Here is a 27,550-nt window from a genome sequence, read left to right as displayed (position 1 = left end):
ACAGTTGGCTCCCTCTTTGCATAGTCCAGTTCAAACCAGTTCAGGGAGCCGATGACTCCCGCTCTGGTGTGAAACTGGACAAAGGGCATGGGAGTATTCTCCAAACTGTCCAACCCCTCTCCTTGGAGGGAACCCTAAATCGTCCCACACATTTCCTTAGGGTACTTAAGGGCTTACCTGTTGGTGGGTCCCTAAATTCACCTTGGGACAAGAGTCATATCAAGACACCACTTCTTCTTCTCCTGTCTGGGCACTCTGGACTTCACTCTGGGTATCGAGACTGCAACTAGGAAGACTCCTGCTGCTCCTGGTCTCATTGCCTGCTTACCTGCTGCAACATCCATGCATCTGCTCCATACAGGAACCTTCCAATACACCTGAAGGAAACTCCCTTGATGTGAAGAAGACACTTCCTGCATCTGCAGGCACCACAACAAAGCTGACTGGTCTGCTGATCCTGGGCTCCCATGGACTCCGAAAGACTCAGCAACACAGGTGGTGGTTGTTCTCATCCCACAAGGCCTGCCCTGTATTCCCACCAAGAGTGAGGCCAGTATCCCTCGTCCGAGCAGCAGGAACCGAACCCCTGTGCACTGTGTTGATTTGCCGTTGCAAAGACTTGTTGGCTACCTTCCACCAAGATCTTCGGTCTCCAAGTCGTCCCAAACTCGAGCATCTTTAGTGACCAAGATCTTCATCCTTACAGATCACTTGCATCGTGGGCCTGCATCTTCGGTGAGCTATTAGAGGTCCTCTTGCGACTCCAGTGACTCTGACCTCTGGGTCCTCTTGAGGGTCTGCTTTGAATTCAGCAGGCTCCCCTGATTGCTTGGTGCCTGATCTGACTCCCCCGCTTTTGGCGAATCACTTGGACCTGAACTCCTGACACTGCACCTTTTTCACTTTCCACGTTGATTGTAGTTGCCAAGACTTGTTGGTGTTCCTGACGGACACCGACCCCTCAACTCTCGACACCCGATGTGGGACAGCTCATACATGGCTCCTGCTCTTTTACAGCATTGCCTTGTCCGCAGAGCTGCAGCTCCAAGGTCACTGTCAACTCCCCTGCAACACCGACATCGGTGGGCATTTGTCTTCAGTGCGTTTTGGTCACTCCTAAGTGGCAGAGACACTATCCCTTCTGCTTGCAGGTACTTTTCAACTTGAATACACCTTTGGGTTACACCGGACACTTTCACCTTCTCCACCAGCGGCATCTTCCTGAAGTCCTCCATTGAGTTTGACGGCGGTTTCCGACGCCACTACACACCTGTGCACCTGGCTTCCATGGTGCAGGTATCCTGGTTCCCAGGGTATCTACGGGTGGGGTGGCTCTCCAACCTTCTGTCTTACACAGGGTTTCTTCAGGGTCCACTGGGAAGCGTTCTTCTTCTTTGAAATTGCAACCGCGACTTATCCATTGACCTACATTGAGCCCACGGTCGTATTCCCACTCTGCATACAGCCTCAGTGGGGTTCCTGGTTACTAACCTCGGGTGGTTCCTTGGGTCCCACACATATACATCATCTGGGTATAGTCGTGACTTGACTCATGGTTCCCATACCACTATTTTAGTATATGGTTTGGTCTCCCCAGGCGATCACTGTGTATCAGTGCTACTTACGTACCTGTTTTTATGGCAAAGTATTGTGTCCATTGTGTATATCTCTGGGTAGGAGATATTTTGATGTGTTAGTGAGTGTTTTATAATAAAAACATATTTTTATAAATACCCTGTATGGTTCTTTTTCACTTAATCTATACCTATAAGATTATGTTCTGGTAAAAAAGCTGCTTTACAATCTTTCTGGACTAAGCCTGAAGGCTGTTGTCCACAGCTACCCCATAGAGAACTTTCTACGGTTGTCTAAGACCACTAAAAATCACCATATGGGGTTGTCTGGATTACTGCAGGGTGCCCACTTACATAAGTGTGCACCATATACTAAGTCAGCTTCTCACAGGGGGTGATACCAGTGGGGTCAGCCCCAAAAAAGGGAAAGGAGACAGTAAACCTGCCAAATAGATTCCCTCGGAACCCTAAGGAGGAGGTCCAACCCACCACCTACTAGTAAGCAGGTCTAGAGAAACTCTTAGACAAGAGGCTATGCTTTGACTGTCAGGAGGCAGGGCACAAAAGAGGGGATGCAGCCTGCGGCAAAAGAAGTGACCACGGGGGGCGTGGCTTGACGGCCGAACATGGCGGTCGCATAGCTGTAAGGCTCCGTGAGTGAGGCAGTGTCCCCACTACAATCCGATCACTAATCCGAATAACTTAAACCTCTACTCGGAGGAACCCGGCTCCAGGACCGAGCGGGACTCGCCTGGGAGAAAAGCGGCAGAAATCGGATGCCGGGAGACGGATTTATGACCGCCGACGTCAAGGGGCCTGCGTTGATCCTGCAGCTCCGGGCTCTGGTGTGAACGAGAGCCGGGCGGAAGTGAAGGCGAGGCGGGTAGGGGTGACTGGAAGTGAGCGCTGACCGGACCCCCCGCCCCCCGTGACACACTGAGACCGGTGACCAGAGCGCTCCCCTGGGCCCCGCAGAGTGATTGCATTTCCGAGTTCCGGAGGACAGAGAAGCCACACGGACTGCAGAGGCAAAGAGCAGCACCCGACGCACGGAGAATAACTCCCCCTCGCAGTGCGACATATCTTGCGGGGAGGGGAGGACGAACCTCCCGTTCGGGAAGGGCCTCTGCAACGCAATCCGCTACCTGACCCCCCCGGACTAAAAGAGACCGCGCGTGAACAGCTGCCCGCGGCACCCGCCGCTGCACACAGGCAATCCGCGCCGCTTTGCAGGCGCGAGGTTCGGACATTGGGGGAGTCCCTTCCCCTGCCACACGACTGGGGAGTGTGAGGTGAGCTGATCTGCAGCGGCGGTGGGGGAGTGGGCTGGAGGACATCAGAGACTCGGGCGGGGAGCCTCAAAACCGATCTGACATCCATTCAATTGCCCAGGGCCCGGGACCCGAGGACACTGATTTTGCAACATTTAGGCACAGTGGGCACCGGAGTGGTTCCCTGGCGGTCATCGCCGGACGCCGCGATCGGAGAGGCAGGCGGCGGCGGAGAGTGTGGTGGGCAGAGAGGAGAGTTGGGCATGTTGCTCTGCACATTGGCTTGACTGCCCATTCAGCGAGCAGGGGCGATAGAGGTGCGACGCCACTGGGAAGCACTTTTAACCTGCTGAGTACGGACACCCCCATCCTGGGTGTATCTGTCATGGGTTCAGTGGACAGCGAACACAACGGAAGGGACTATGGCTGGCAGAGGCTTGAAGCACAATGCGTCGCAGTCTAAATTGGAGAAATTTGCGTACAACAGACAGGAGCAACCTCATGCGGAACCGCGCACATCGACGGGGAAGACGCCTGAAACCGATGGAACAAAGAAGGCAACACTTGACGACGTGATGAAGGCACTAGCGCAAGTACAGGCCACGGTGGGGTCCACGGCCACTGAAGTCTCACTCCTCAGGGCAGACTTTCAAAAAATGGGCGAAAGAGTGAAGCAGGTCGAGGTGGTCACCAAATCTCTGGTTTGAAGATGTATCAGACCTACAATTAGCAATGGAGCGAGTGGCAGTGGAGAATAAGACGCTGAAAGAGAAGCTGGACGACCAGGAGGGGCGCTCTAGGCGCAACAACGTCAGAATTATTGGGGTTCCGGAATCGGAGGGAACGAGAGCCATGGACCTGTATGTGGAGGACCTGATCAAGTCGCAGCTCAAACCCAAGGGTTTATCGCAATTCTTCTCCGTTGAAAGGGCACACAGAATTCCAGGGGGTAAACCCAAGCCCGGAGCCCCCCCCCAGACCCATACTGGCAAGACTATTCAACTTTCGTGACTGGGATGCGATCCTACAGGCTGCGAGGGTGGCCGCGCCGCTGCAGGTTCAGACCTCTCTGCGTGGCCTTTTTCCCGGACTATACTGCGGAGGTGTCACGCCGGAGGAGGACTTTCCTTGATATCAAGAGAGAACTGAGAGCCAAGGAACTACCGTACTCTATGCTGTTTCCGGCCCGGCTGCGAGTGGTCGCGGACAGTAAGGTATGGTTTTTCGACACACCAGAGTCGGCGCGTGAATGGCTGGATGGATGGCGACAAGTAGGACTACCCCGGCGCTCGAACAGAACAAACCAGAGCCAACGTGGGGACAGCCAACCGAGATCTCAAGCGTCAGGTGGATTTGAATCGATGGGCTCTCCCACGCAGGACAACACCAATACGCTGGAAGACGTGGAAGAATAGTCTCCCGGCATCAAGCTGAATGTACACTGACATGGCTTCCCGAATGGGACCCGGCTTGGACATTGTCCGGGGAGAGACCGGAGAGGGCAGGGGCACTGTCTACTCCGGAGGACACTTCACCTCAGCAAGCAAGTACTGTTTATGGGTTGGGCAAAGCACTCTGCTGAGTTGGGGTGGCGGGCAGTTCTAAGCCCGTCTGGCAGGGCGGCAGGGAGGGGGGAGGAGAGGGGGGGTTGTTTAACTGTTCATTGCAAACCGCAAGCTGAAACAGGTTATACATTTCTCCATGTTCAGATTGAGAAGGGAAAGGAGAAGTTGGTTGAGTTGTTAAGAGTTTTGCAGGAAGAGTGGAGTTGTGCTGGGTGGTACCTGCGCCGACTCCTGGGCAGGGAGGGATGGGTCACTGTGGCTGCAAGATACAACGGACATATGAACATCTTCACGGTGGTACATGGCAGATTGTTCACAACGTAGTCGGGTAGAGGGTGCGCCTAGATCCCAGGGAGCACCCCTTCGCATACTAACATGGAACGTACGGGGATTGGGAGACAAGGTCAAACGTGGGCTAGTACTTACTGCATTGAAGAGACGGGGCCGGCGCTAGCACTCCTTCAAGAAACTCACCTACAGGGCAGTACTTCCAAGGCGCTTGATAGAAGAGGGTATAAAATGGTGGCACATTCTGAGTTCACATCAGGGTCTTGAGGGACTGGGATTTTACTTAAGAAATCATCACAATTTATTCCACTGAGTATGAAGATTGATGGGCAGGGTTGCTTCGCGGCCCTACTGGGACAGTGGGAAGGAAGGTCTATTAATGTGGTCTCGGTATACATCCCACCAGCACTTCACTCGGTCATGCTTCCGGCCCTAGGTGAGTTCTTACTTGCCCTTCCGGAGGGTGACATCATACTTGGGGGGGATTTTAATGCCACTATAAACGGTACACTCGACAGGTTCCCCACCGCAGGTCGGACCGAGGGTCCATCACGTCTCCAACGTTTTCTGACAGCTATGGGGCTGGTAGATATGTGGCGGCATGCCCACCCTAACATGAATCAATACACTTTCCACTCTGCTGTACACAACAGTCTTTCAAGGATAGACTACTTCTTGGCACTGGGAGACTGCATACAACACGTAGACAGCATAGACATTCAACCCAGAGGCATATCAGACCACTCACCGATTACCTTAACGCTCTCATCCCAGGAGAAAACACGCAAACGGCTTTACCCCATACAGGCAGCATGTCTCAAAGTACCTAAGGTCAGGAAAGCACTCAAGAAGGCAACAACGCATTACTTCGAAGAGAATCTAGAGTCAGTGCAGTCGGCAGCGATCCTATGGGAAGCATACAAGACAGTGTTAAGGGGGCACGCAATTACCACACTTACGGGCTATAGAAGGGAAAAAGCACGCGAGTTAGCTGAACTAGAGCTAGCGCTGAGAGAAGCGACAAGCGAACACGAAACACGTCCCACGCCAGTCACGGGCCACACATTGCACCTCCAACAACACTCGTATACGGAATATTTACGGCACCAAGTGAAAGGACAGATAACGGAAACAAAGAATAGAATTTATGATATAGGGGATAAAGCAGGTAGGATGCTGGCCTGGCTAGACAAAAGGGGGGGGTGCGCTAGAGGTATCCAACAAATAGAAGACAGAAGGGGTACATGCATACAAGCCCGGAGCGAATCGTCGAAATACTCACTGACCATTTTGAGGGTGTCTACACATCTGACAGGGAGGTGACGGTAGAAATAGCCAGGGCGGCATTAGAACCTATCCACACACCGAGGTTGCAGCCGGAGGCATCAGCTGAACTGGAGGCAGATATAACCATGGAAGAAATCCAATTAGCGATACGGGCGATAAAACCCGGCAAAGTGATCGGCCCAAATGGCATACCGATAGAGTGGTATCAGGCCACATCGGAAAAGCTTAGTAAACACCTACTGGCCATGTATATGGATTGCTTATCGAGGGGCGAGCTCCCACCAGACCAGAGAGTAGCAACCATCATTGCGATACCTAAACCCGGGAAACCAGAGGAAAATTGCAATTCCTATCACCCCATATCCCTGCTTAATGCAGAAGTTAAAATACTAGCCAAACTCCTGGCTACCCGATTAATGACACACCTACCTGACCTCATACACCCAGACCAATCCGGGTTCATGCCGCACAGGAACACGGCACTGAATCTGCGAAGAGTGCCGGCAAGAGCGGATTCGATTCCCGAACCAGCGGTGATACTGGCCCTCGATGCAAAAATGGCATTTGACCTAGTTGAATGGAACTACCTGTTTGAGTTCCTGGCACACTTAGGGTTCGGACCCAAATTCATAGCATGGGTCAGACTGCTGTACACGAGACCAGTGGCGCAGGTAGTAACGAATGGCCACATCTCGCACACTTTCCCCTTGGGAAGAGGAACCCGACAGGGCTGCCCCCTGTCACCACTGCTCTTCGCAATCGCCCTAGAACCTTTAGCACACCTGATACGATCTACCCCATTGGTAAGGGGGATTTCCTGGGCTGGTGGTGGGGAGGACCGCGTCTCCCTATATGCAGACGACATGCTCGTATACCTCACAGACCCGGAACGTAGCATTCCAGCGCTTCTGGCACTGTGTGTTGAGCACAGGAAAATCTCGGGATACACACTGAATTGGAACAAATCGGAACTGTATGTTTTGAAGGGACCGGGCCCGACACTGAGTGCTCATTGCCCCTTGACCGAAGCCGGATCCTCCTTTAAATACTTGGGCATACATGTCACCAAAGACCCGGTAGAATTTGCACATAAAAACCTGAAGCCACCTATAGAACGGCTTAAACAGGACGTTGGGTTCTGGGCCGGACTTCCCCTAACGATGCTGGGTAAGGCTGCATTGTACAAAATGATGTCCTTGCCCCGTTTCTTGCACATCCTGGAGAATACACCGTATCCGGTGGCACCAGGTTACTTCAGGAAAGTGTCAGCGTTGGTGGCGAATCTTTTATGGGGTTACCGCCCGGCCTGCATTGCGCAGGCCAAATTGCACAAAGGGTGGTACGACGGGGGGATTGCACTGCCAGACCTGAAATTGTATTACTGGGCGGCACAGCTGAAAATCATAAATCAAAGGATCCATGCCCCCCAAAATGACCCAGCATTCAGAGCAGACAGGACACAGTTGGGAGCAAATACCCTGCTAGCCCCACTGTACGACCAACGGGTAATACGCAAATTGACGGGACCCACAAAACTCACAGCTGAGATATGGCACAAGGCACTGTCGACACTAGGTTGGAAAGGGAGAATAACTAAACTTACTCCACTGTGGGACTCCCGGGAGCTGGGGAACTTACGGAATAGCAAGGGTTTCTCTCAATGGGATGAGATTGGCCTGTCCACAGTGGGAGACTTATGGGAACGAGGCACGGTGGTTCCATTTGCACGTCTGAGAGAACAATATGAGCTAGGAACACGAGAAGAGTTCCGATATGCTCAGATTCGGCATGCACTGCTTACAGCTATCCCCCCCGAGACGGAGGTACCAGAGGCCTCCCCGCTTGAAGACCGCCTCCTTACGGACTTTATGTTGGAGCGAGCCACCTCGCTCACGTACCGTAAGTTAATAAATAATTTGCCAGATCCCATGACCAAACTTAAAGAAAAATGGGAGGGTGACGTAGCAGCTATGGACGAAGCCGAATGGAATGAAGCAGTGGCTTCGCCCAAAGAAGTAGGCATCTCAGCTAAGTTCCGGCTCATACAGCTCAAAATTCTACATAGAGTATATTATACTAGAACAACACTACACCTCATACACCGCGCCCAACACCCATTTTGCCTTCGAGGGTGTGGGGAGGAAGGGACATTCTTCCACACGATATGGGATTGCCCACGCATTCAAGACTACTGGAGACGTGTGCTGCGCACAATATCACAGACTATGGGGACATCTCTGGTCCCTGAACCACGAAAATGCCTACTCCATGTGTGGGAACCTAATGATTTGTCTAGGCACGGCCAGCAATGGGTTACCTTGGGCATGGTATTAGCTAAAAGAGACATAGCGCAAAAATGGGGGGCAACAGAGGTGCCGACGAGAACACAATGGTGTGAGAATATGGACAGGGTAATGGTCACGGAAAGGGAAGTGTATGCTAGCAGGGCCTGCCCGAGAAAATGGAATAAGATTTGGACCCCGTGGAATACATATAGAGGAGACATTTGTGACCCCTTACCGGAAGATGATCCAATATCTTCAGATGAAGAGGGGGAGGACGATTAGAGTTCCCAGGAAGGGGGCGAGTGTAGGTGGGGGTGGGGTCTGCGGGAGATCATGGGGGACGGGAGGGTTGGAAATGGTGGAACAAACAGAGCACCCACACCGTAGGAATTTCCATGTATACTTAACATCAGTTTTGAACAATATGTATGACCTTGCAGACTTAAGTGCGGATAAATGTGTCAGAAACTTACCACGGCATACTGTATGTGGACTCACTCCAGCACGTGATGACCTACCTGTGATTTCTTTGTTGATCTTTTACGTTGTTTATTGTTGAAAAAACAAAAAACAAACCTACTTAATTTAGCACATTGATTGTGAAAGATGCCCCTTTACTGAAGTGCGAAATAATCAAACCACGGACACAGCAACAAATGTACGGACTTCTCCAATAATAGCCTACTTTCGCATTGAGATAGCGGCCGGCCCGTTGGGTTGTAGGCCAATGGCTGTGTAAAATGACAAGGAGCAATAAAGGTTTTGGGGGAAAAAAAAAAGAAGAAGTTACCACTGGGCTGGCCAGTATAGCCGTGGAAGAGGATTCCTCAGATGAGGAGGTCCTAATGTCTTTTAACTGTGAAAATGGTCCTGATGGTATGCTGGTGATCCCTTAGAGAGGTAGCAAGCACTTCCATTCCCTTAAGGTGAAGGATCCCCACTACTGCCCTGACAGACACTAGTGTCAGCCACACCATAGTGGTTGATAAGTTAGTATCCCAGGCCAGTATTTCCGAGGAGATATAATAAAGAGTACAGGCACCCCCAGGGGATGTTCTTAACAGACCTTTGGTCTTAGTCACCTTAGAAGTAGGAGGTACCCTTTGCTTGCATAGGGTGGTAGTCCGCTCCGACTTCCCACTAGATTGCAACCTAGGCAGTGATCTCCCAGAGATTGGTTTGGTCCCAGAAGGGGCAGTCACCCAGGGTACTGCTCAACTCAAAGAGCCTGAAGGTCCTGTTGCTAAGATTAGGAGACGTAGGCCCCAGAAGAAATGCAAAAAAGTAAAAGTAGGAAAGGAAGCCCCTCTTTGAGAGCCATGGAGCCAAAGGCATTCTGCCCCAGCATGAGAGACCCCAGAGTCTCTCAAACAAAACAGCTATCAAGTTTTGACATAGGCGAACTCCACCCCGTGAACCCACCATTAAAAACCAAACCTTCTTCCCTAATATGTGAAACAAGCAAACGCCTGACTCGAAACCTCACTAGTTCGCGCATCCTTAATTCTCCAGTACTTGCGTGTTTAAAACCAACAAATACACCCATTTCCTTTTACTCCGCACGTACCTACCACAAACTGCATTGTTCTTACTTAACTTCCATTTCCATGCGAATGAGATTTCCACCCAGAGCCCACTGGTTTCAAATAGTGGTTTCATACATTAGGGAAGGAGGGTTGGTTTTTAATGGTGGGTTAACGGGGTGGAGTTCGCATCTGTCAAAACTTAATAGCTGTTTTGTTTGTGGCTTTCGTTTTATGCACAGGGTACATGTTGTGTATTTGAAATGTTCCATTTATATATGAGAGGTTATATGATGAATTATATATGCTTGACTAATGGACAACACAGTAATGTTTGTCTTAAATGATTTAATTGCAGTTACCCCAGACGAAGGGCTATTTTAAGCCCGAAATGCATTGAGTGCCAATAAAGATATGCTGTATTGGACAAATTATGTGTTTTGATCGTATTCATGAAGAGGTCCGGATGGGCACATTTTGAATATGAGAAGCCTTGAAAAAGCGTACGATTCAATTTATGCATGTGGAACATAAAAGGAATAAACATTAAGAAAAGTGTGGACGAACATGGATTAAAATGGAGTAAATTAAATGTGGAAATATGGAGTAGGAATAAATATCCTGTAACGCAGTGCGACTGGGAGCGGAGCATAGTTTATGCTCCCCACTGTTTTGGTTAAACTATGGCAAAGCCACCACTTCCTTTAGCAGTATATGTAAGTTTCCCCTAAGGAAGGCATATAAAGCTCATGGCAAGGAGCTGTAAATTAAGTAGGACATATATTTCTGCATATGTCTTCGCAGAAACACGTCTAATTTATCATTGTGCTGTGGAAGAGGTAGTAGCTCATTGGCTATAAAAAAAATTTTTTGCGAATGGGCACCCCATGTTGGCGCACGTTGGCCGCATTGTTTAGCTTCGGCCTGAGCGGCTGTTTGCAGGGGTGAGATGCCATTTTAGGCGCTGGAGGCAAAGGAGGCACAGAGGAGGCAGCGGACAGCGGTCGGCATCGCGGGGGCAGCCGTGATAGGTTGGCGGTCTGTGGCTGCAGATTAGCAGCGTGTATTGGTGCAGCTCTGGGGGACTGCGGGACAAACTGAGAAGAGCGGGGCTCCACTCAAGAGTCACACAACACTGAGCAAAGAGACGGGCAGTGGCAGGACAGCCAAGAAAGCAGTGGCCTTGCTTTGTTGGGCTCCGGTGAGGCTGGTGGCACTAATCTGGCAAAGAGGACTGGGCAGCATGGCTGAGGTGACCGGGCTGGAGGAGATAGGCTCCCCGTGGGATAGCTGCAAAACGGAGAAGGGCTTCAGGGGCACCGAAAGAGATGTTGTGGCTTCGTGGGGATGCATCGGAATGACATATTACGAGTAGGCACCCAGCTGACTGGCAGCAGACATATGGCGCAGGACTAGCGCGCCAAGAGACGCAGTGAAGGAGCTCTGGAGGGCCCAAAGGGCGGCCATGCTGATGAAGTGCCAAAAGAGGGGTGAGAGCCGAACAAGAGGAGTAGTGCATGTACAGTAGTGCAGCGGAAGGGAAAGCGGCGAGTGCACCCTGTGGGAACCCCTGCCGCAGCTGAATGGACACTGGAATTGCCCCCCCTAAGATCCAGGCCACACACTCCTTGTGTTCACGGGAAGAGAGGATTCTCAGAGGGGCGCTGTTGAGTGGTGGGACGGTGTTGGAGGTTGGAAAGTGTTGACTGAGGAGCATAGCACAGGCCCCAGATGAGGGTGATTAAGAAGGTGGTCCAGCGAGGTGCCCGCCTGTGAAGCATGAGGAGACAGCAGGGACGAGGGGCACAGTCTTCATGTGGCTAGGAGTACAAAGCCCTTGCTGGTGGAACATACATATAACCGGATACTAGAGGGGGACCGGACTTGGTGCTGGAACTAGCACTGCAGGTAGGAATGGGGAAACCCAGAGGGAAACAGATGGGAGTGCCCCGAGCAAGAAGATGATGCAGGAATGCCAGACAAGCAGAAAGAACGCTGGAAACGCAGATGGAGGGGGCAATTATTTTACACAATTTATTCAGCTTTTTCTAGGGGTGTGCTGATATGGGTTAGGGCGGAAGTTCCGTTCCAGTCAACCCGACAATTGATTGACCTGGAGGGGAGATTAGTGGTGGTGACCGTCCGCCTCAATGGTGCTGATGTGACGCTGAGTAGTATATATGCCCCTAACGTGGATCAGGCCCCATTTTTTGGACATTTGTCAGGGAGGATAGCGCCATATTTGACTGGTTCGGCATTGATGGGAGGGGACTTTAATTCAATTGTGGATGTAGAGATGGACAGGTCCCACCCCACTCCTGTGTGCTCAGATTCATAGACTCTCTATGGTTAGACGAGAGTGGCAGAATGATTGGGGATTAGTAGACACCTGGCGGGAGCCTCACTTGGAGGAGCAAGACTATACTTACTATTCCGGCATTCATGATTTGCACGTGCGGCTCGATACGATATTATGCACCCCGGATGTGCATGCCAAAGTCAGTCATAGTGAATATCTGGCTAGGACAGTATCGGACGATAACCCGTTACTAGTGCGGATACGATGGGTCCAAGAGAGGGCGGTGATACCAACCTGGCGATTTAGACTGGAGGCGCTAGATGATCCAGTATTTTGTGCAGATCTTGGGACGGGAATAACTCAATATTTTGCTGCGATTGAGGGAACTGCGATATCAGTGGCGATTGAGTGGGATGCTTTTAAGGTAGTAGTTAGGGGGTTATGTATTGCCAAGACAGTGGGTGTGTGGAAAACACTATTGAAAGACATGAAGGTGGTGGAGCACAGGTTACGTGATGCTGTGAGGGCCCGTCCTGCAGAGTGGTCACCTGACCTGGGATTATTTAAGGAAAGGAGGGAAATCCTTTAGTCAGTTGGGGCATCACTGACCTGGGGGAACCTACGCAGGAGTCTTAGGCGGTAGGGCCTAGGGGGGAACCTATACCACTAGGAGTGACTGGGCCTAGGCACTGCCTTCCAAGTTGAGTAAGCGACTCTGACCGAACCCACTGATCTGGTCCAGCGTGAGGGGAACCCAGGGACCATCCACCTGCAGTGAGCTACAGGAACCAGCCTGTCCTCAGCCACCAACTCAACCACAACCCCCCCAAGAAACTGCTTCAGAAGGGCGCGGGAACCATCAGGCGCCAAGAAGAACCCTTGTCTGCCAGAAGGACTACTGGGGATCAGCCAGGTACCAGCGCTTCACCAATCACGCGCTCCCCTGCTCAGCCTGTGCCCCTATGTGGTCCTAAACTGTCTGAACTGACCAGAACTGCCTGCTAAGTGCTCTCACTTCTTAGCGCTAGGACCCTGAACTGCTGTCTGCCCCCTAAGCTCTATCACTCTCAAGCGCTGTCCTGACCTGTGCCCTGGGCTCAGCCTCCTGAGTGCTGTGCTGTGAAGGACTTGCCTGCAATCACCGCTGCAGCCCCGGTCATCTGTGCGGCCCCGAAGAGCTACACCACTGAGAGCGCTGCCGATATCACCGCCGCTGCCCTGGTCCCATTGGTGTGCTGGTTAAGTGCTGTGCCCCGAGGAACTGTTGTCGCCCCAAAAGCACGGCTACCTCTCAGCGCTGCTGTGCCTTTACAGCGCTCGTCGTGGAACTCACCGCTGCAGCCCGGGAGTCGCTGGCGCCGCAACGTGACGCATCGCGCCACCCAGAAGCCTCTGGGTCCCACCGTCACTGCCGCGGGCCTGAAGAGACCCCCGCTGCCACCTGCGTCGTTCCGGTGGACCTCGGAGACAGGAGTAGGCCGCCGCTGCGCAGGAGTAGGCCGCACTAGGCCCCGCGAAGCACGACACAATATCCACGTGACGGGGGCGTCGGCCGCGTCACCGGCCACACCCCCGCCAAACGCTGCGCAGCCATTGGCTTTGGCTGCCGCGCCTCCAGGAGTTGCTCCGCGATTGGCCGCTGTGGCCGGGCCCCTCACCAGCCGCCTCGTGATTGGTTCTCGGGCCGCGGAAGCCACAGAAGGCCCGTGATCAGCCTGTTGTCTCACCGGAGGGCTCAGGGAGAGTACGAGAGCCCCCCACCAGCCGGCACAAGCCCCGGAAGGCCCGAGATCGGTCCCAAGGCCGCGTGAGGCCTACTGGAGGGTAGGAGCCCTCTCCTCCAGCAGAAAACCACCGCAAGGGCTCCGGTTGGAGTCGAAAAGAAAGGTAACTCCTCGGGGAGGAGGACGGTAGGCTAGGAGGAAGAGCGGGCCCCCCGAGGAGCGAAGAGGGAGCCCGTGGCCGCCCCTTCCTGGGGGAGAAACTGTAGTTGGGCCCCGTTGGCCCCAATTAACACTGTGGTGGCCCGGATTAACCAGAGAGGGGCCTGAAATAGGGTTAAAAGGAACTGTAGGGGAGGAGCCAAGATGGCGATCGGGACGGACGCGTAAGCCTTGAGCTCCGCGAGCCGTCCGATCCTGCACCGTGATCCTGACACGAATCCTGAATATCTCTTGCACAAACGGGGATGTGTGAGCACGGAGGTTGCTGGCGTTCTTTTGGGACCTCCGCCGCTCACTTCCGTGGTGTATTGGTGCCGTTCTTCGGCCCCCGACCCTGACCCGGGACCTGGAGCTGAATGCCTGCCACTGGACACGGCTGGATGCGGTGAGACGGGCACGTCGCGGCGGAGCTGGCTGGGGCAGGGGCGCTTCTGATCATTGCTACGGACTTCACCGCCTACCTTTTCAGCGGTAAGGCTCTTGCTGGGTTGCCCCTCCTCCGAGAGACACTGGACCTGAGCCGCGACGGCCACGTCCCGACTTGCTGCATATAGGCTGCCCGGAGTCCATCTTGGGGTGCTTGTTTTACCGCAGCCTATTTACATTGCCGGCTGGAGATTAATCTCTCTCCCTGCCTTGCCCCAGACCTGCGTGCCGCTGGATTGTTGGTGGCTCCCGCTCCTTCTTTCTTGTCCGCAACGCCATTCCCCCCCCCTCTGCATAGCGAGCTTCTTGCTGGTCTGCCATGACGCCCCCTTCCCTGTAGAAGGAAGATGGCGGCTTCTTTGTTCTCACCGGGCAGTACTTCTGCTATGGCAGACCTGGCGGTTGTCCCGGGGGAATGTTCGTGCGGTGTACGCCAGCCAGCATCACAACGGGAGCCCACCTATGGCGACATCCTGACTGCCCTCCTCGGATTGCGAGCTACATGCCGGCAACAAGCCCATATCCTGGAACAGAAGATAGTTAGAGCTGCCTCGTATATCACGGAACTGGGTTCGATTGCCCCCCCGCTGCCATTGCCTATCCCTGTTCAAGAGACTGCTCTCCACCACGCGCACGGAGACGTGCGACCGGCCCCTGGATGTACCGATGTCAGCCCCATTATTGACGGGAACACTGCTACACAGTCACATTCTGTTATTCTGCTGGAAACTGTAGCTATTCCTCCGACACTGTGGCACTCCTCAGAGGCTCCCCGGGCGCTGGTCCCCCTCCCCGCCTTTACTATCTCGACTTTTTCCCCGAGGCTGTGGAGTATGCATCAACTTGTGGCGGGGGGGGCGACTTGCCACCCAGATATGGTTAGTGTCGAAAATTGGGAGTATTCGCCTCCTCTTTCTTTTTGCCCTCAGTTTCGGAGGTGGCCATTTTGTTTCATTGTCCGGCAGGAGGGGAGTGTACGGCAGTGGAAATGTCTGGATGTCTTTCGGCGCTCTGGTCAGGGCTGAGGATCCTTTGCACAATGACTTGCCGACTAACCGGAGATGACATGGCCTGGAACGTTTCTTGCTCTGTTCAATGCGCTGGGGGGAACGCTTCTTTTGTTTGAAGGTGATGGTAACGACACCCTATCGGTGCTTTACCGAAGTCAATATGGCGGCTCTGGGCGGTGTGGGAGGCCTGGAGGTTGATTGCTTGGTTATACGGGGGGTTGCCTTTGGTTGATATCCTGGTACTGGGCGGCGGGGGGGCCTGGGGGAGGGCGACCTGTTTATACTTGTTGTGAGGTCACTTAATTCTGAAGCTCCGTTTGGGATATTAATTGCTATTTCGCTCGCTAGCGTGGAGATCTGATATTTGTTGGCTCCTCCCCACCCCTTTTCATTTTTGGGGGGTTATAGGCTAGTTTGCATACTTGTCTTCCTCCCTATGTGTCGAATGTGACGCTTTTTCTTCTCTGACTCTTTCTGAACTAGGTCTTTATTTTTTCTTCTTCTCTTTCCTTTTCACTTTCTTGCTGCATTTCGGGTTTAAGGGGCGACAGACACTCTGCTGGGGGGGGGCAGGCCATAGCCTCTGCATGTGTGTAGGGTGGGGGGGTATGTTTTAGTTTCGTAAGTTCTATGGTACCTCTTTATGATCTTTTTATTATTTTTTCTTTCCTTGTTCTGGGTCTGTAATGAGGGTTTGTATGGAGTGGGTAGCGCTGTGGGTGGTACGCTAATGCGGGCTGATGCTCTTGTTGTTTAAGATTGTGCCGCCGAACTGTTGGGTGTTATCATTATTGCCTTGTTTATTGCTGCCTATACGTGCTGTAAGCGTACTGTATGGACTCAGTTCTCCTTGTCTTAACTCTTATTGATTTATGTTTCGATATAATTTTTAAAATTAACCTTCACTGATCCTTCCCCTTGACGGCATGTTTCACTTTTGGGTAACTGCTTTATTTGATGCTATATTGCCTGATACCGTAGGGGGGTTTAACTTGTTTGCTTTTGTGCTTAATTGTTTTGTGGCCGGCCTGACGGTTGTAGGCCCGTATTTGTCCTTCCTTTTTATGCACAATAAAGGTTTCCAAAAATTAAAAAAAAAAAAAAAAAAAAGGAACTGTATCCCCTGAACTTGGCATCTGCCATTATCACTGACGGTTGTTGGGGCCAAGGTAACCCCTGGCTAGGGGACTGTTCTTTATAGGCTACCCCCTAAGCAGGAGCTAAGCATATATTCTAGACCTGCCAGACTGCATTGATTAGGCTTATACCCATGTTCCTGCTAGGCTTCTCTAATGAAATGTTGCCTGATTACCAAGAGAATAGGATTGCCTATGGTTATCTAATGAATGATTATCTAATGAAATGTTGAATGCATGCCTAGAATTATCTCATGAAATGCTTACTGGCTTCTTTAATGAATACTGAATGAATTCCCGGATGCTTTGGTAATCAACTGTTGCTAATGACTTGATGCTACCTTGATTATCCTGAATTTTGTCTTAGATAAAAGTGTATTGATTTTAATAGACCAGCTGGTGTGGTGTCAGTTATTGTGTGCGTTTCCTGTCTCAGTGGGTGTGTGTGCTGTATGGTCACTTTACACCTAAGCTTTCGGATGCCTACCTGCTCGCGCCAAGCTACCCCCGGGGAACTGGTGACCCCAGTTCTCACAGATGGTGTTCCTCTAGATCTCTTTCAGCAGCAGTGTGTGAAGTTGCTACATTTCTACAATTTTGACTGGATGACTTTCTGATGCCGTTGACTGTTATGACCTTAAGGGCCCAGTGGACAGCCATTAAAGCATTTAGGGAACTGTGGTGGAGTGCTAGTAAAGATTTTGATCTGGTGGTGAGGCTCCTGGAAAGTTTTTTTACTTCAAGACTTTCCTCTAGACCTAATGTCCGACACTGGACACTGCCTTTTTTCTTTAAAGCTCTTCAGGGAGTATCCTTTGAACCTTTAATTATAGTTCCTTTATATTACTTGTCTTTTAATGTGTTATTTTGTTTGTCTTTCACCTAAGCACGAAGGATTGGTGAGCTTGGTGCAATTGTATTGAATGTAATGGATGGTAAATCCCTTTTGCAAAAATGTGTTAAATACATTATTTTGATTTTGGCGCATTGATTAAGCAATCAAAATTAGTGTGCTCTTTCAATTATAGGAAAATTTGATTTGGTCTTGAAGGCCAGCTTGAGTAATCCTCAAAAGTAATGATTCTGATGAGGACATGGGATGTAGGGATAATGAGATTTATCGGTGAGTAACCGGGCAATGCTCACTGCTCTCCACTACAAAACCAGCTTTTATCTGTGAGTTCTCAATACTAGATTCTTCTGTCAGAAGCCCAACATCTAAAAAACATAACATGTGCAGTGGAAACAAGAAGAATGGCTAATCTTCTCGGTAATAAAACACAAACCACTCCCAGGTACATGTACAAATAAATCTTCTCTTATATTATTTTTGTTTTCATATCACAAAAAGTGCACAGTGCCCCAAAAAGGTGCTTCAAGGGCAAAGTATGCCATGAAACCAGAGGTGTGCCAACTCACCAGTGTTTTTTAAGTGGAACGCTTCGCGCAACTTGAATGTTATTTATTGTCATTCGTATTTCAAAAACATCACAATTGTCTGATATACATTATTAAATGCTAACTATTCAGAACACAAATCAGTGTTGTTCCTTGCACTATGTAATAATTTAGATCACTGGCACCATTGATTCATTGCTTACATCCTTGTGAGTAAACATGCATTTTATCCATAATCCCTCTGGGTGGCCGCCAGATGTCGAAAAATGGATTTACATAGTTTTCCCTTACTACCTAAGAGCATTTAAATTTGTATTTATCTTCAAATAGCTGATCTTGATTTAGTAATATGGAATGTGCTTGTTTGTTTATGCTCTGCAAATATTTACCTTAAAAGTATTTTTTACCTTTTTAAAAATAGACACAAATATATAATATACAGTTTTTTTTACATGTTTTATGGTTATTTACCAGAAATAAACATGAATGGGTCACAAATCTGCCCTCAAACGCAAGCCGCACTGACATATCAGACTTTGCCCTTTCCCACTGGTTGATGCAGTACCATTGTTATTTTCTTTTTCAGACACCAAACACCTTTGCTGTGTGTACAGAACATCGGGGTATTCTACTGCAGGCAAGCAGTGAAAAGGAGATGCATGATTGGCTGTATGCCTTCAACCCTTTGCTGGCGGGGTCCATCCGGTGAGGAAAATCCCCAACCTCTCAATCTTCATTGATTTTTGCTTACTCCCTAATCTAACGCTGACATCTTCTGCCTGCTTTCTTTTCCTAGTAGGACGATAGTCTCCGCTGATCTTTGGGCCATATTATCAAGAAAGGGCAATATATTATTCCGCTTTTATCTGCAGGAAACTGCCGCTAAAGTGGCGATAATGAGCTTCATAATATGGCCTTGCGAATTCCCATAGAAGACCAGGTTAACACCATAACCAGGGCTGCTATGTAAATTCACAAGGGCATATTATCAAGCCCATTATCGCGGCTTTAGCTGCAGTTTCCTGCTAATAAAGCAGTGAAAATTGTATCGCCTGTTCTTGATAATATGCCCCTTTGCTTCTTACTGGCCTCCCTTTTCTCTGTATCTCTATATGACTACCTTCCTCGCTTCTTGACCACAGTTATTTAATTTTTTTTTCTTTGTAAGGCACCTTTGTTCCTTGCTATCACAAAGAGGGGGCATTTCTGCTGTCCATCTTATTCCTGTTTTCACTCTCCATCTCTCCAGAGCACATCCGTTTTACCCTTTCATTCTCCTTCTCTTTATGTTTGTGCAGAATGTTATAATGAACAGAGTTGTGTGCATTTCCTATTACTTCTCCTCCAAACCAAAACATTTTTATGTCAAGCATATACAGCACCCTTTGTTACTGTGATTAATTTGTTGTGCCTGCCTTTATTCCCACTAACACAAGAATTATCAGGAACTCGTATTGGTTGTGTGTAGTGGGGGCTGGCCTTAAGGCATAACTGTTAGTAGAGACAAGCCCTTTGATTGCGTTATCCTGGTCATTTTCAAAGGAAACTTTTTTGTTTGTGGGTTTTTGTTATTCTTTGGGGATTTCTTTTTTTTTCACTTTTACTTATTTTTTGTAACGGTTTGGCAACTGCCATTCATAAGCACTTCATTGAGTACATTTCTAGTTTATGCCAAGGTTGGTGTAATTATGCTTTTTAGGTCGAGCCTAGAGCAGCGCGCATGTGCTGCTTGCTCAACTTTTAGTAAGGGTCTTCAGAAAGCTCCCCAAGCTCACTACACGTGTGTGTGTGTTTTTTTTTCTTTCTTACAGGCTAATGGGCTTTGCGTGCGTCTTTCAAATAAAGACAGCACGCAATTGGGCGAAGGTGGTTGCTTGTCCCGCCTTTGCTCCGCACAAGGCATATTACTTGCAGTTACCCGCACAGGCCACATCTGTTTTCAATTATCGTGCCCAGACACAGGCGTGATAATTGAAAACAGATTGTTCGCTGTGGTGTGCACCCGCAAGCACCACTCGCGGGCTTGTATTTCTGGTTATGTAACTACTTCTTGTTTGAGCCTACACTGTCAAAGCAGTACAAGGATTTGTAGGAGGCGGCTCATTTCAGAGTTCACACTGCTCCCCAGGCTTGGTTTGCTGAACATCAATCATTTCACGATCTCTCTGTTCAGACACCTTCTTGTCAGGCAATAACACTCATCTGCAATGATACAGTCTGCTCTGTACCTCTGAAAGTAGAAGTGTATGTCTAGTGTATGAGATGACAAAGTGAAACGTGGAGATAAAGAGACACACACTTGTTTACAAGTTTCAAGGGCCGTTGCCACCCTAAATATAAATCTCTGAACTCTGCGGTGCCTCGGAGTGCATCGCATTCCAGGCACGGTGCTAGGTAGCGTGAAGCTCTGACTCCTGCCTTTGGCATGTTTTATAAATGACCCGCCCCTGATCTTCACCGCAGGAGCTAACCTCCATGAGACTCCCACAAAGGGAGCCTCTCCGAACAATAAACGCACACTCCACCTAGTCAACCTAGATTTTCCGCCAAGGTCCGAGGAGGTGTTTCACTAAAACTCTTACAGGTTTAACTCACAACCATAGTAAACTACAAACGTAAATAAAGCGTCTTATTGACAAAAAACAGAGGGAAAGGAAGCGAAGGCACAAACAGGACTTCAGGAATGAGCGAGCTGTGCTAAGTAAGAGAAACAAGACAAGCACTGCTCCGAGGAAGCAGTGTTGCCATTTCTGATCCCTTGACATTACTACGGAGTCAAGCTAAGCGAGGCATGCAGGGCTGAGCTCGCATGCACTGCTGATCTCGGATGGGCTGCAACGTTGGGGAATCACTTCACTCTCCTTGAAATCAGTTTAAGAAATCTACAATAAAACATATTTTGTTTTCACAGTGCCTACATGGAGTTTTTCCAGTTTGCTTCAAAATCTTGCCTGTTTAAAAAAAAAAAAGTTACAATTCTACTTAGCATTGTTTAACCACATGGCTGCTGGGCGTTTTCCCCCCCAGTGCTGGAAAATGCCATTTTAGTGGCACTATGACGAGCTCAGCTCGTCATCAGCACACGGCACCCGTGGGTGATGACGAGCTGAGCTCGTCATCAGCATCGAAAGGGTTAAATATGTTGGTGAAACAAATATGCATGCTTATAATCTATTTGATATACAGGAGTACAAAGTATAAAAATGAATATGTACGTATTCGGTTTTAGGGATTCAGTAATGCTATGTGCTAGTTATAGCATGACTGTCAATTTTTTTATGTCGTCTTCGGGCAATGTCTCACTTGAATGTGTTGCTTCATGGTAAGCACTAAGGGCACCACCGACAGAATGTGGCCTGCAATAACTAAATAAAGAAACGAATACAACTAGTATTATATTTTTATGTGTTGGTATAATTTAAATATACCAACACATAAAAATATAATAATTGAGTTTTTTGTAACATGTTCGATAAAGTGCAACGTTATTATTGAATAAGGATGCTAAAAAAAATTATTGCGATACAAAGACGTACATAAAAAGAGAGTAATGAATAAGTGAAAAGAAAATTAAGGAAAAAAGAAAATCTATAAAGAGACCATAGACAAAATAAGCAATCAGTAGTGATAATTTATATACAAACAATAATATCAACCTTCGGGGAGAGGGTGTGGCTTAATGCCGGAGCTGCCTACTTTAAAATGGGAAACAAGGTTCGATTCTCGGCGTCGGCTCAACATCCTGCGGCTCAGAGATATCACTCAATCTCTCCTTGCCTAAAAAAATGAAAGCGTCCTTTTGTAATGTAACTGGTGCTCATAGTTTTGGATCGAGTTCGCTCTATATAATACTTCAACAACAAAATAAAAAACCATACTAAAAAGGTACTTAAAACAAGCATTGGCATAGCCAATAGGTCTCCCCTTTGGGACATTATAAGTGTTTATCCATGCAACAGTTGATGTTGTTTCACCAAGGATATTGTGCTGGATAAATAAACACTTACAAACACCCAAAGGCGGGGGGCGTGGCCAAGATGGCGGGTTGATCGGACGTGCTTGTCCTCAGCTCCCCGGCCCTAGGCCCTATTAGCCCTCTTCCCACAGCAGTGGCCCCGAAAATCAGCGCGTTTTGGCCCGAGAGTAGTGTCCAGACCCTACCGGCTTGGTGCGAGCCTGAAGACGTGCAGAGACGGGCAGATTCGGTGTGGTTGACGTGCGCCCGCCGGGCACGGAGAGGCCTCGGCCGAGGCAAACCCGAAGCGGGGAAACCAGAGGAGCCCCCATGGATCGGCACTGGTGGGGGAACACGCTGAGACCGGCGCCCCCTCCCGAGGGGGTCTGCGGGTCCCCTGGGCCAGCGCGGGTGCAACGCCCGCCCCTGAATCGAGGAGAGAGGTGACGAGCCGCCGCGCGGCTGCGCAGCCACTAATCGAGGCCCCGGCTCGGGCCTACACGGACGCCACAGGACCGCACACGCTGCAGCGGCGGGAGTCCAGGCCGGGGCTGAGAGCAAGCCGGAAGTCCCGCACAGGAGCCTTGGGCCCCACATCCGAGGAGGGGCAGTAGCAGCGGCGGGGCCGATCTCCGCCCGGCGCCGCGGCGGCGTCCAGCCTGGGGCACGGCCCCGGTGTCGGGCCCGGTAGAGGCCGCGAGGAAGAGCGGATTCGTGCGGCGGCGGCACAGCCCACGTGGTCGGCGGCTGCCTATTTCAGCGGCGGCACAGAACGGCAGGAGCCGAACCCGGGAGTGCCCCTGCCTCCCGCGACGCGGACACGGAGGCCCAGCCCGACGGAAGCATTTACAGGTAGGCCCGCACGTCCCTGGGGCCCCGCAGCGACAGATTGAGGGCACTCGCAAGGCAGCGGGGGGCCCCGGGGGGTGTAGGTGGGGCCTAGAGTGGGGCCTAGACAGCGGAGCATTGGGGCCACGGCCTAGAGGGTCAGACTGTCAGACTCCCTGATCGCGTGGCTGACCGGCCACGAACAGGAAGCGAGCTGCGGCTGCGGTACAGGGGCCCGACCCTGTGAGGCCCAACGGGGGGAACTGGGACCCCGTGCACTGGTTTGGAGAGGCTGACCCCCCCGCCGGAGCATTGAAGGCGGGGGGGGACCGGCCACGGCAGAAACCGGGTCCCCGAACGCGCGGCCGCGGGAGAAGCTAGGGGTGCTGGGACTTAACGGCGGCAAAGCGAGACAGATCGCGGCTCTCGGGGGGCGGAGTGGTTGAGCCCCCGGTGGAGACTACTAGAGGGAGCAGAAGCTCTGAAAGCGAGGGCTGGTGGGCCCTGTGGAGAGGAGTGCCCCCGAGGTACCGGTAGGAGAAAGCCGGAGGCCGCAGGGGCTCTGTCGGTGGTCTAGCGCCAGTCGAGCGAGGCAGGGAGTGGGCCCCCGCCCAGAGCGGCCCGAGCCACGGACCTGAAGTGAGAGGAGGCATGGCCAACTCGAGCCGCAGAGCCAACCGTACCATCACGGACATGCTGGCGAAACCCACTAGCAAAGGCGGGAAGGCACAGACACCCCCCCCCTACACCTGCAGCCGCGGGTTCACAACAGCAGGAGGAGAGGGAGGCTCCCATCACGCGCACCTTCCTGGAGACGCTCTTTAACACCCTGAGGGATGACTTCCAGGCCCTCAAGCAGGACATTGCGGGGGAACAGAGGGAGCTACGCCGCGACCTGGATGGCTTGGGAGAGAGGGTAGCGGCGGTGGAGGAATCCGGCCACGCTCGCAGTGACGAGCTCGCGCACTTGCAGCAAGAGGTCCTCCGCCTTCAGGAGCAGCAGGTAGGCCTCCAGGCACATGCGAAGGACCTGGAAAATCGCTCCCGAAGAAATAACATTAGGGTCCGGAATGTGCCTCAGAGCGCCGAGGGGAACAGTGTCACTGGCTACCTGCAGGCCCTCTTTCGTGCGGTGTTGGGGGAGGCGGAGGACTTTCCTGTCCGCATTGACCGCGCACACCGAGTGGGACCACCAAGACGCGCGCCGGCCCCCCCGCCCGACATACTGGCCTATCTCCCGGACTTCCCGTTAAAGGAGCGGATCCTACAGGAGGCCAGGCGACAGCAGCCTTTGCAATTCCGGGGAGTGACTGTGGCGCTGTATCAAGACCGGTCTGCCATCACGCTGCAGAAGCGGCGCGAGTTCAAACCCGTGACCACCTTCTTGCGCGAGAAAGAAATACCTTACTCCTGGGGCCACCCATTCCGGATCATCTTTAACTGGCAGGGGAAGCTGCACCAACTTCGCTCCCTCAGAGACACCTGCTCTCTTTTGGGCATTGACTTGCCGGATTCCTTAGACTCGGACGAGGACGCACACCATGGTTCTCAAGAGGGGTCGGAGCAGCGTAGTCAAGGCGGCTGGCGGAAAGTCAGACGGAGACGCAAACGGGGGGCCCGCTTGAAACCGGACCCTGAAACGATTGCCCAGGAACAGGCAGCGGCAGTACAGGATGTGGAGCAAGATACCACTGTAGCCCCGTGAGCAGCATGAGAGGGCCACTGCTCACACCTCGCTTTGGAATGGGGGGGTCGGGGGGGCCGAGAAAGGGCCGCCACTGTCACGTTTCCCATTGTCAATCTTCCACGGACCTGTAAGAAGGGACAGGACCGGGACTATGGTTCTATTCACCTGGTTCCAAGTTGGGGTTCCCCAGGGGGAGGATGACGGGGAGGGTTGGGGGGTGGGGGTAAGGGGTGGGCCCCCGGGATTGGTTGGTTCAGTTGGGGTTTGGGGGATCGTTTGGGGTTGCTGGAGGGGGGGGGTGGGAGGGCGGGAACTCCTTGTCCGCATTCTTCTACGCGATCCCGGGGACTGCCTGGACTACTGTGTATGCCTAGAGCGACAGCGCCGCAGAGGGCGGGTGCGGGCCCGAAGCTGCACATAGGGGATTAAGATGTCGCACCACTTAACGATTCTCTCACTCAACGTGAGAGGGCTCAACAACCCCGTTAAACGCAGGGCGATCCTGTCTTTGCTAGAACAGTCGGGGCGGACATCTGCCTCCTGCAGGAAACCCATCTGTTGCCCAAAGATCACCACAGGCTAAAATCCTGTGCCTTTCCCAGGCAACTTTTCTTCTCTGCTAACAAGAAAGTGGCGGGTGTGGCGATACTGGTAGCCAAGACGTTTGGGGGGAAGGTCATGCAGAAAGTAGCGGAGATCAGAGGTAGGTTGCTGGTGCATCGTTTCCAAGTGGCAGGGCAGACACTACTAGTGGACTCCATCTACGCGCCCAATGAAGGCCAGGAGAAGTTCCTACACACGGCACTAGAGACAGCCACGGCTAACACGCATCCACATCTACTGATTGGGGGTGACTTGAACCTGGTGTTCCACAACACATCAGACCGCTCCAGCCAACGGTCCGGCCAGGTGGGAGCACTCTCGGAGCCGGGGCACACACACCTTGCAGACCTAGTTCTCGTTGATCTGTGAAGACAGATGCACCCACGGTCGACGGCATACACCTACTATTCTGCGGCCCACAAAACATATGCACGCCTCGACCACTTTCTGTGCTCTTCCCAGCTAGCGCGTCAAACATGCGATGTAGAGATCCTTCCAGCCTCTTTGTCAGACCACTCTCCGGTTGTGGCGTCCTTCCGGGTACCGGCGGCGCCTAGCCGGCAACGACACTGGCGGTTGCGCGATAGCCTCCTCCACCTGCCGACCACACAGGAACGCATAAAAACGGCGCTCGCCAATTTCTCGCCCACAACGCCAACGGGGACACCTCTAAAGCGACGCAATGGGCGGCACTCAAGGCAGTCCTCCGCGGCGAATTTATCTCTTTGGCCACCGCTAACAACAGGGAGCGTGCGCAGAAGCGGGCCGAGCTCACCCAGCGGGTGGCGGAGTTGGAGCAGATGCACCAACGCACCGGGGCGGCGAGGGCGTGGCGGCAACTCTGCACGGAACGAAAGATGCTGGCAGCCCTGGACCAGGACGTGGCGGAATACGCCGCCATTGGCCTCCGGCATGCGTATTATACCGGGGGAGACCGCTGCGGGAGATTGCTGGCGAGCAGGCTGCGGATGCAACGGCAGAGGCAGCAGGTACAGACGCTCCAGCTTAGCACTGGTGACGCCATCACTGACGACACAGCCATCGCCGCAGCCTTTGGCGATTTTTACGCTGCCTTATATGCAGCAGACGATCTTGAACTGTGGGACGGTCAGAGCTATCTGCGGGGTGCGACCCTCCCGTCGCTTAACGAGGCACAGGCGGCCTTCCTTGACCGCCCCATAGGCCTGGAGGAGGTCATCTCAGCAATCTCGCGTTTGACTCTTGGGAAGTCACCGGGCCCGGACGGGTATACGGCGGCCTTCTATAAGACTTTTTGCCCGCTGGTGGCCCCGCTACTGAAGGAGCTATTCAATACCTTTGACACGCCTGGCGCCATTCCATCAGACCTACTGGAGGCAGCCATCTCGGTAATTCCCAAAGACGGGAAGGACCCCACGCGGCGTGGCTCATACCGGCCGATCTCCCTGCTGAATATCGACCTGAAGCTCTTTACGGGCATTCTGGCGAGTCGCCTTGCGCCCTATATGCAACAGCTGGTGGAGCCGGATCAAGCGGGCTTTATCCCCCAGCGGCAGACTAGCGACAACACCAAGCGGATCCTCCACCTCATAGAGGCTGGCTCTCGGACGAGACGGGACTGCCTCCTCCTCACGATTGATGCGGAGAAGGCCTTCGATAGGGTGCACTGGCCCTATCTCGAGCTGGTTCTGCAGCGGTTCGGACTCGGGGAGACGCTCCGGAACCATATATTCAATTGCTATCGCCATCCAAACGCTGCGGTTCGGGTGAATGGTCACACGTCACCGAGATTTGCGATTGGCAGCGGGACCAGGCAGGGGTGCCCTCTCTCCCCCCTTCTGTTCGCGCTCTATATGGAGCCGTTGGCATGCAGGGTGCAGAACCACAACCTCATCACTGGCATACCGTTCGGTGGGGACACGCATAAAATTAGTTTGTATGCTGATGACATCTTGCTCTCCCTGATGAATCCAATGCAATCCCTCCGCGCACTTTTTATCGAGCTTCACGCCTTCGCGCAGGCCTCGGGTTTCAAAATCAATGTGGCAAAGTCCGAGGCCCTGATCCTGTCCCTGACACCGGAGGTGTTGGAAGAGGCCAAGGCTGAATTTGACCTGCAATGGTCGGAATCCACCGTCCCCTACCTGGGAGTTTTGCTGGCCCCGACGGTGCAGGCCTCCGCAGATGCCAATTACGCCAAGCTCAGCTCCCGACTCCGAGACACCCTCAGACGGTGGAAGCACTTGACTTTGTCCTGGTTAGGCCGGATTGCGGCCGTAAAGATGACCCTGCTGCCCCAAATTCTTTATATATTTCAGACCCTTCCCCTGCGACCTCCGACGGGATGGCTTCAAAAAACCCAGGCAGATCTCACTAGCTTTATCTGGAATTGCCGCCGCCCAACGGTTTAAGCACACAAAGCTCGCTACCCCCCGATCATGGTGGCGTGGGTGTGCCTGACCTTACTCTTTATTTCCAGGCGACGCAGCTGCG

At 52.1% G+C, this 27,550-nt stretch overlaps 1 protein-coding gene across 1 annotated transcript in view; it reads left to right on the top strand.

Annotated features, from left to right (window-relative positions):
* KIF1A (kinesin family member 1A) overlaps positions 1–27,550 on the top strand; it is a 2,508,766-nt gene that overhangs the window by 2,464,850 nt on the left and 16,366 nt on the right. The window contains exon 46 of the mRNA XM_086944020.1: positions 18,592–18,710. Coding sequence (XP_086800146.1) covers positions 18,592–18,710 — 119 coding nt within the window. The remainder of the gene's footprint in view (positions 1–18,591; positions 18,711–27,550) is intronic.

Source organism: Lissotriton vulgaris, chromosome 11, assembly GCF_964263255.1.
Source record: "Lissotriton vulgaris chromosome 11, aLisVul1.2, whole genome shotgun sequence".
Lineage (NCBI taxonomy): Eukaryota > Metazoa > Chordata > Amphibia > Caudata > Salamandridae > Lissotriton > Lissotriton vulgaris.
Note: the sequence above shows the minus strand (reverse complement) of the source record. Positions and strands in the feature narration are given on the sequence as shown.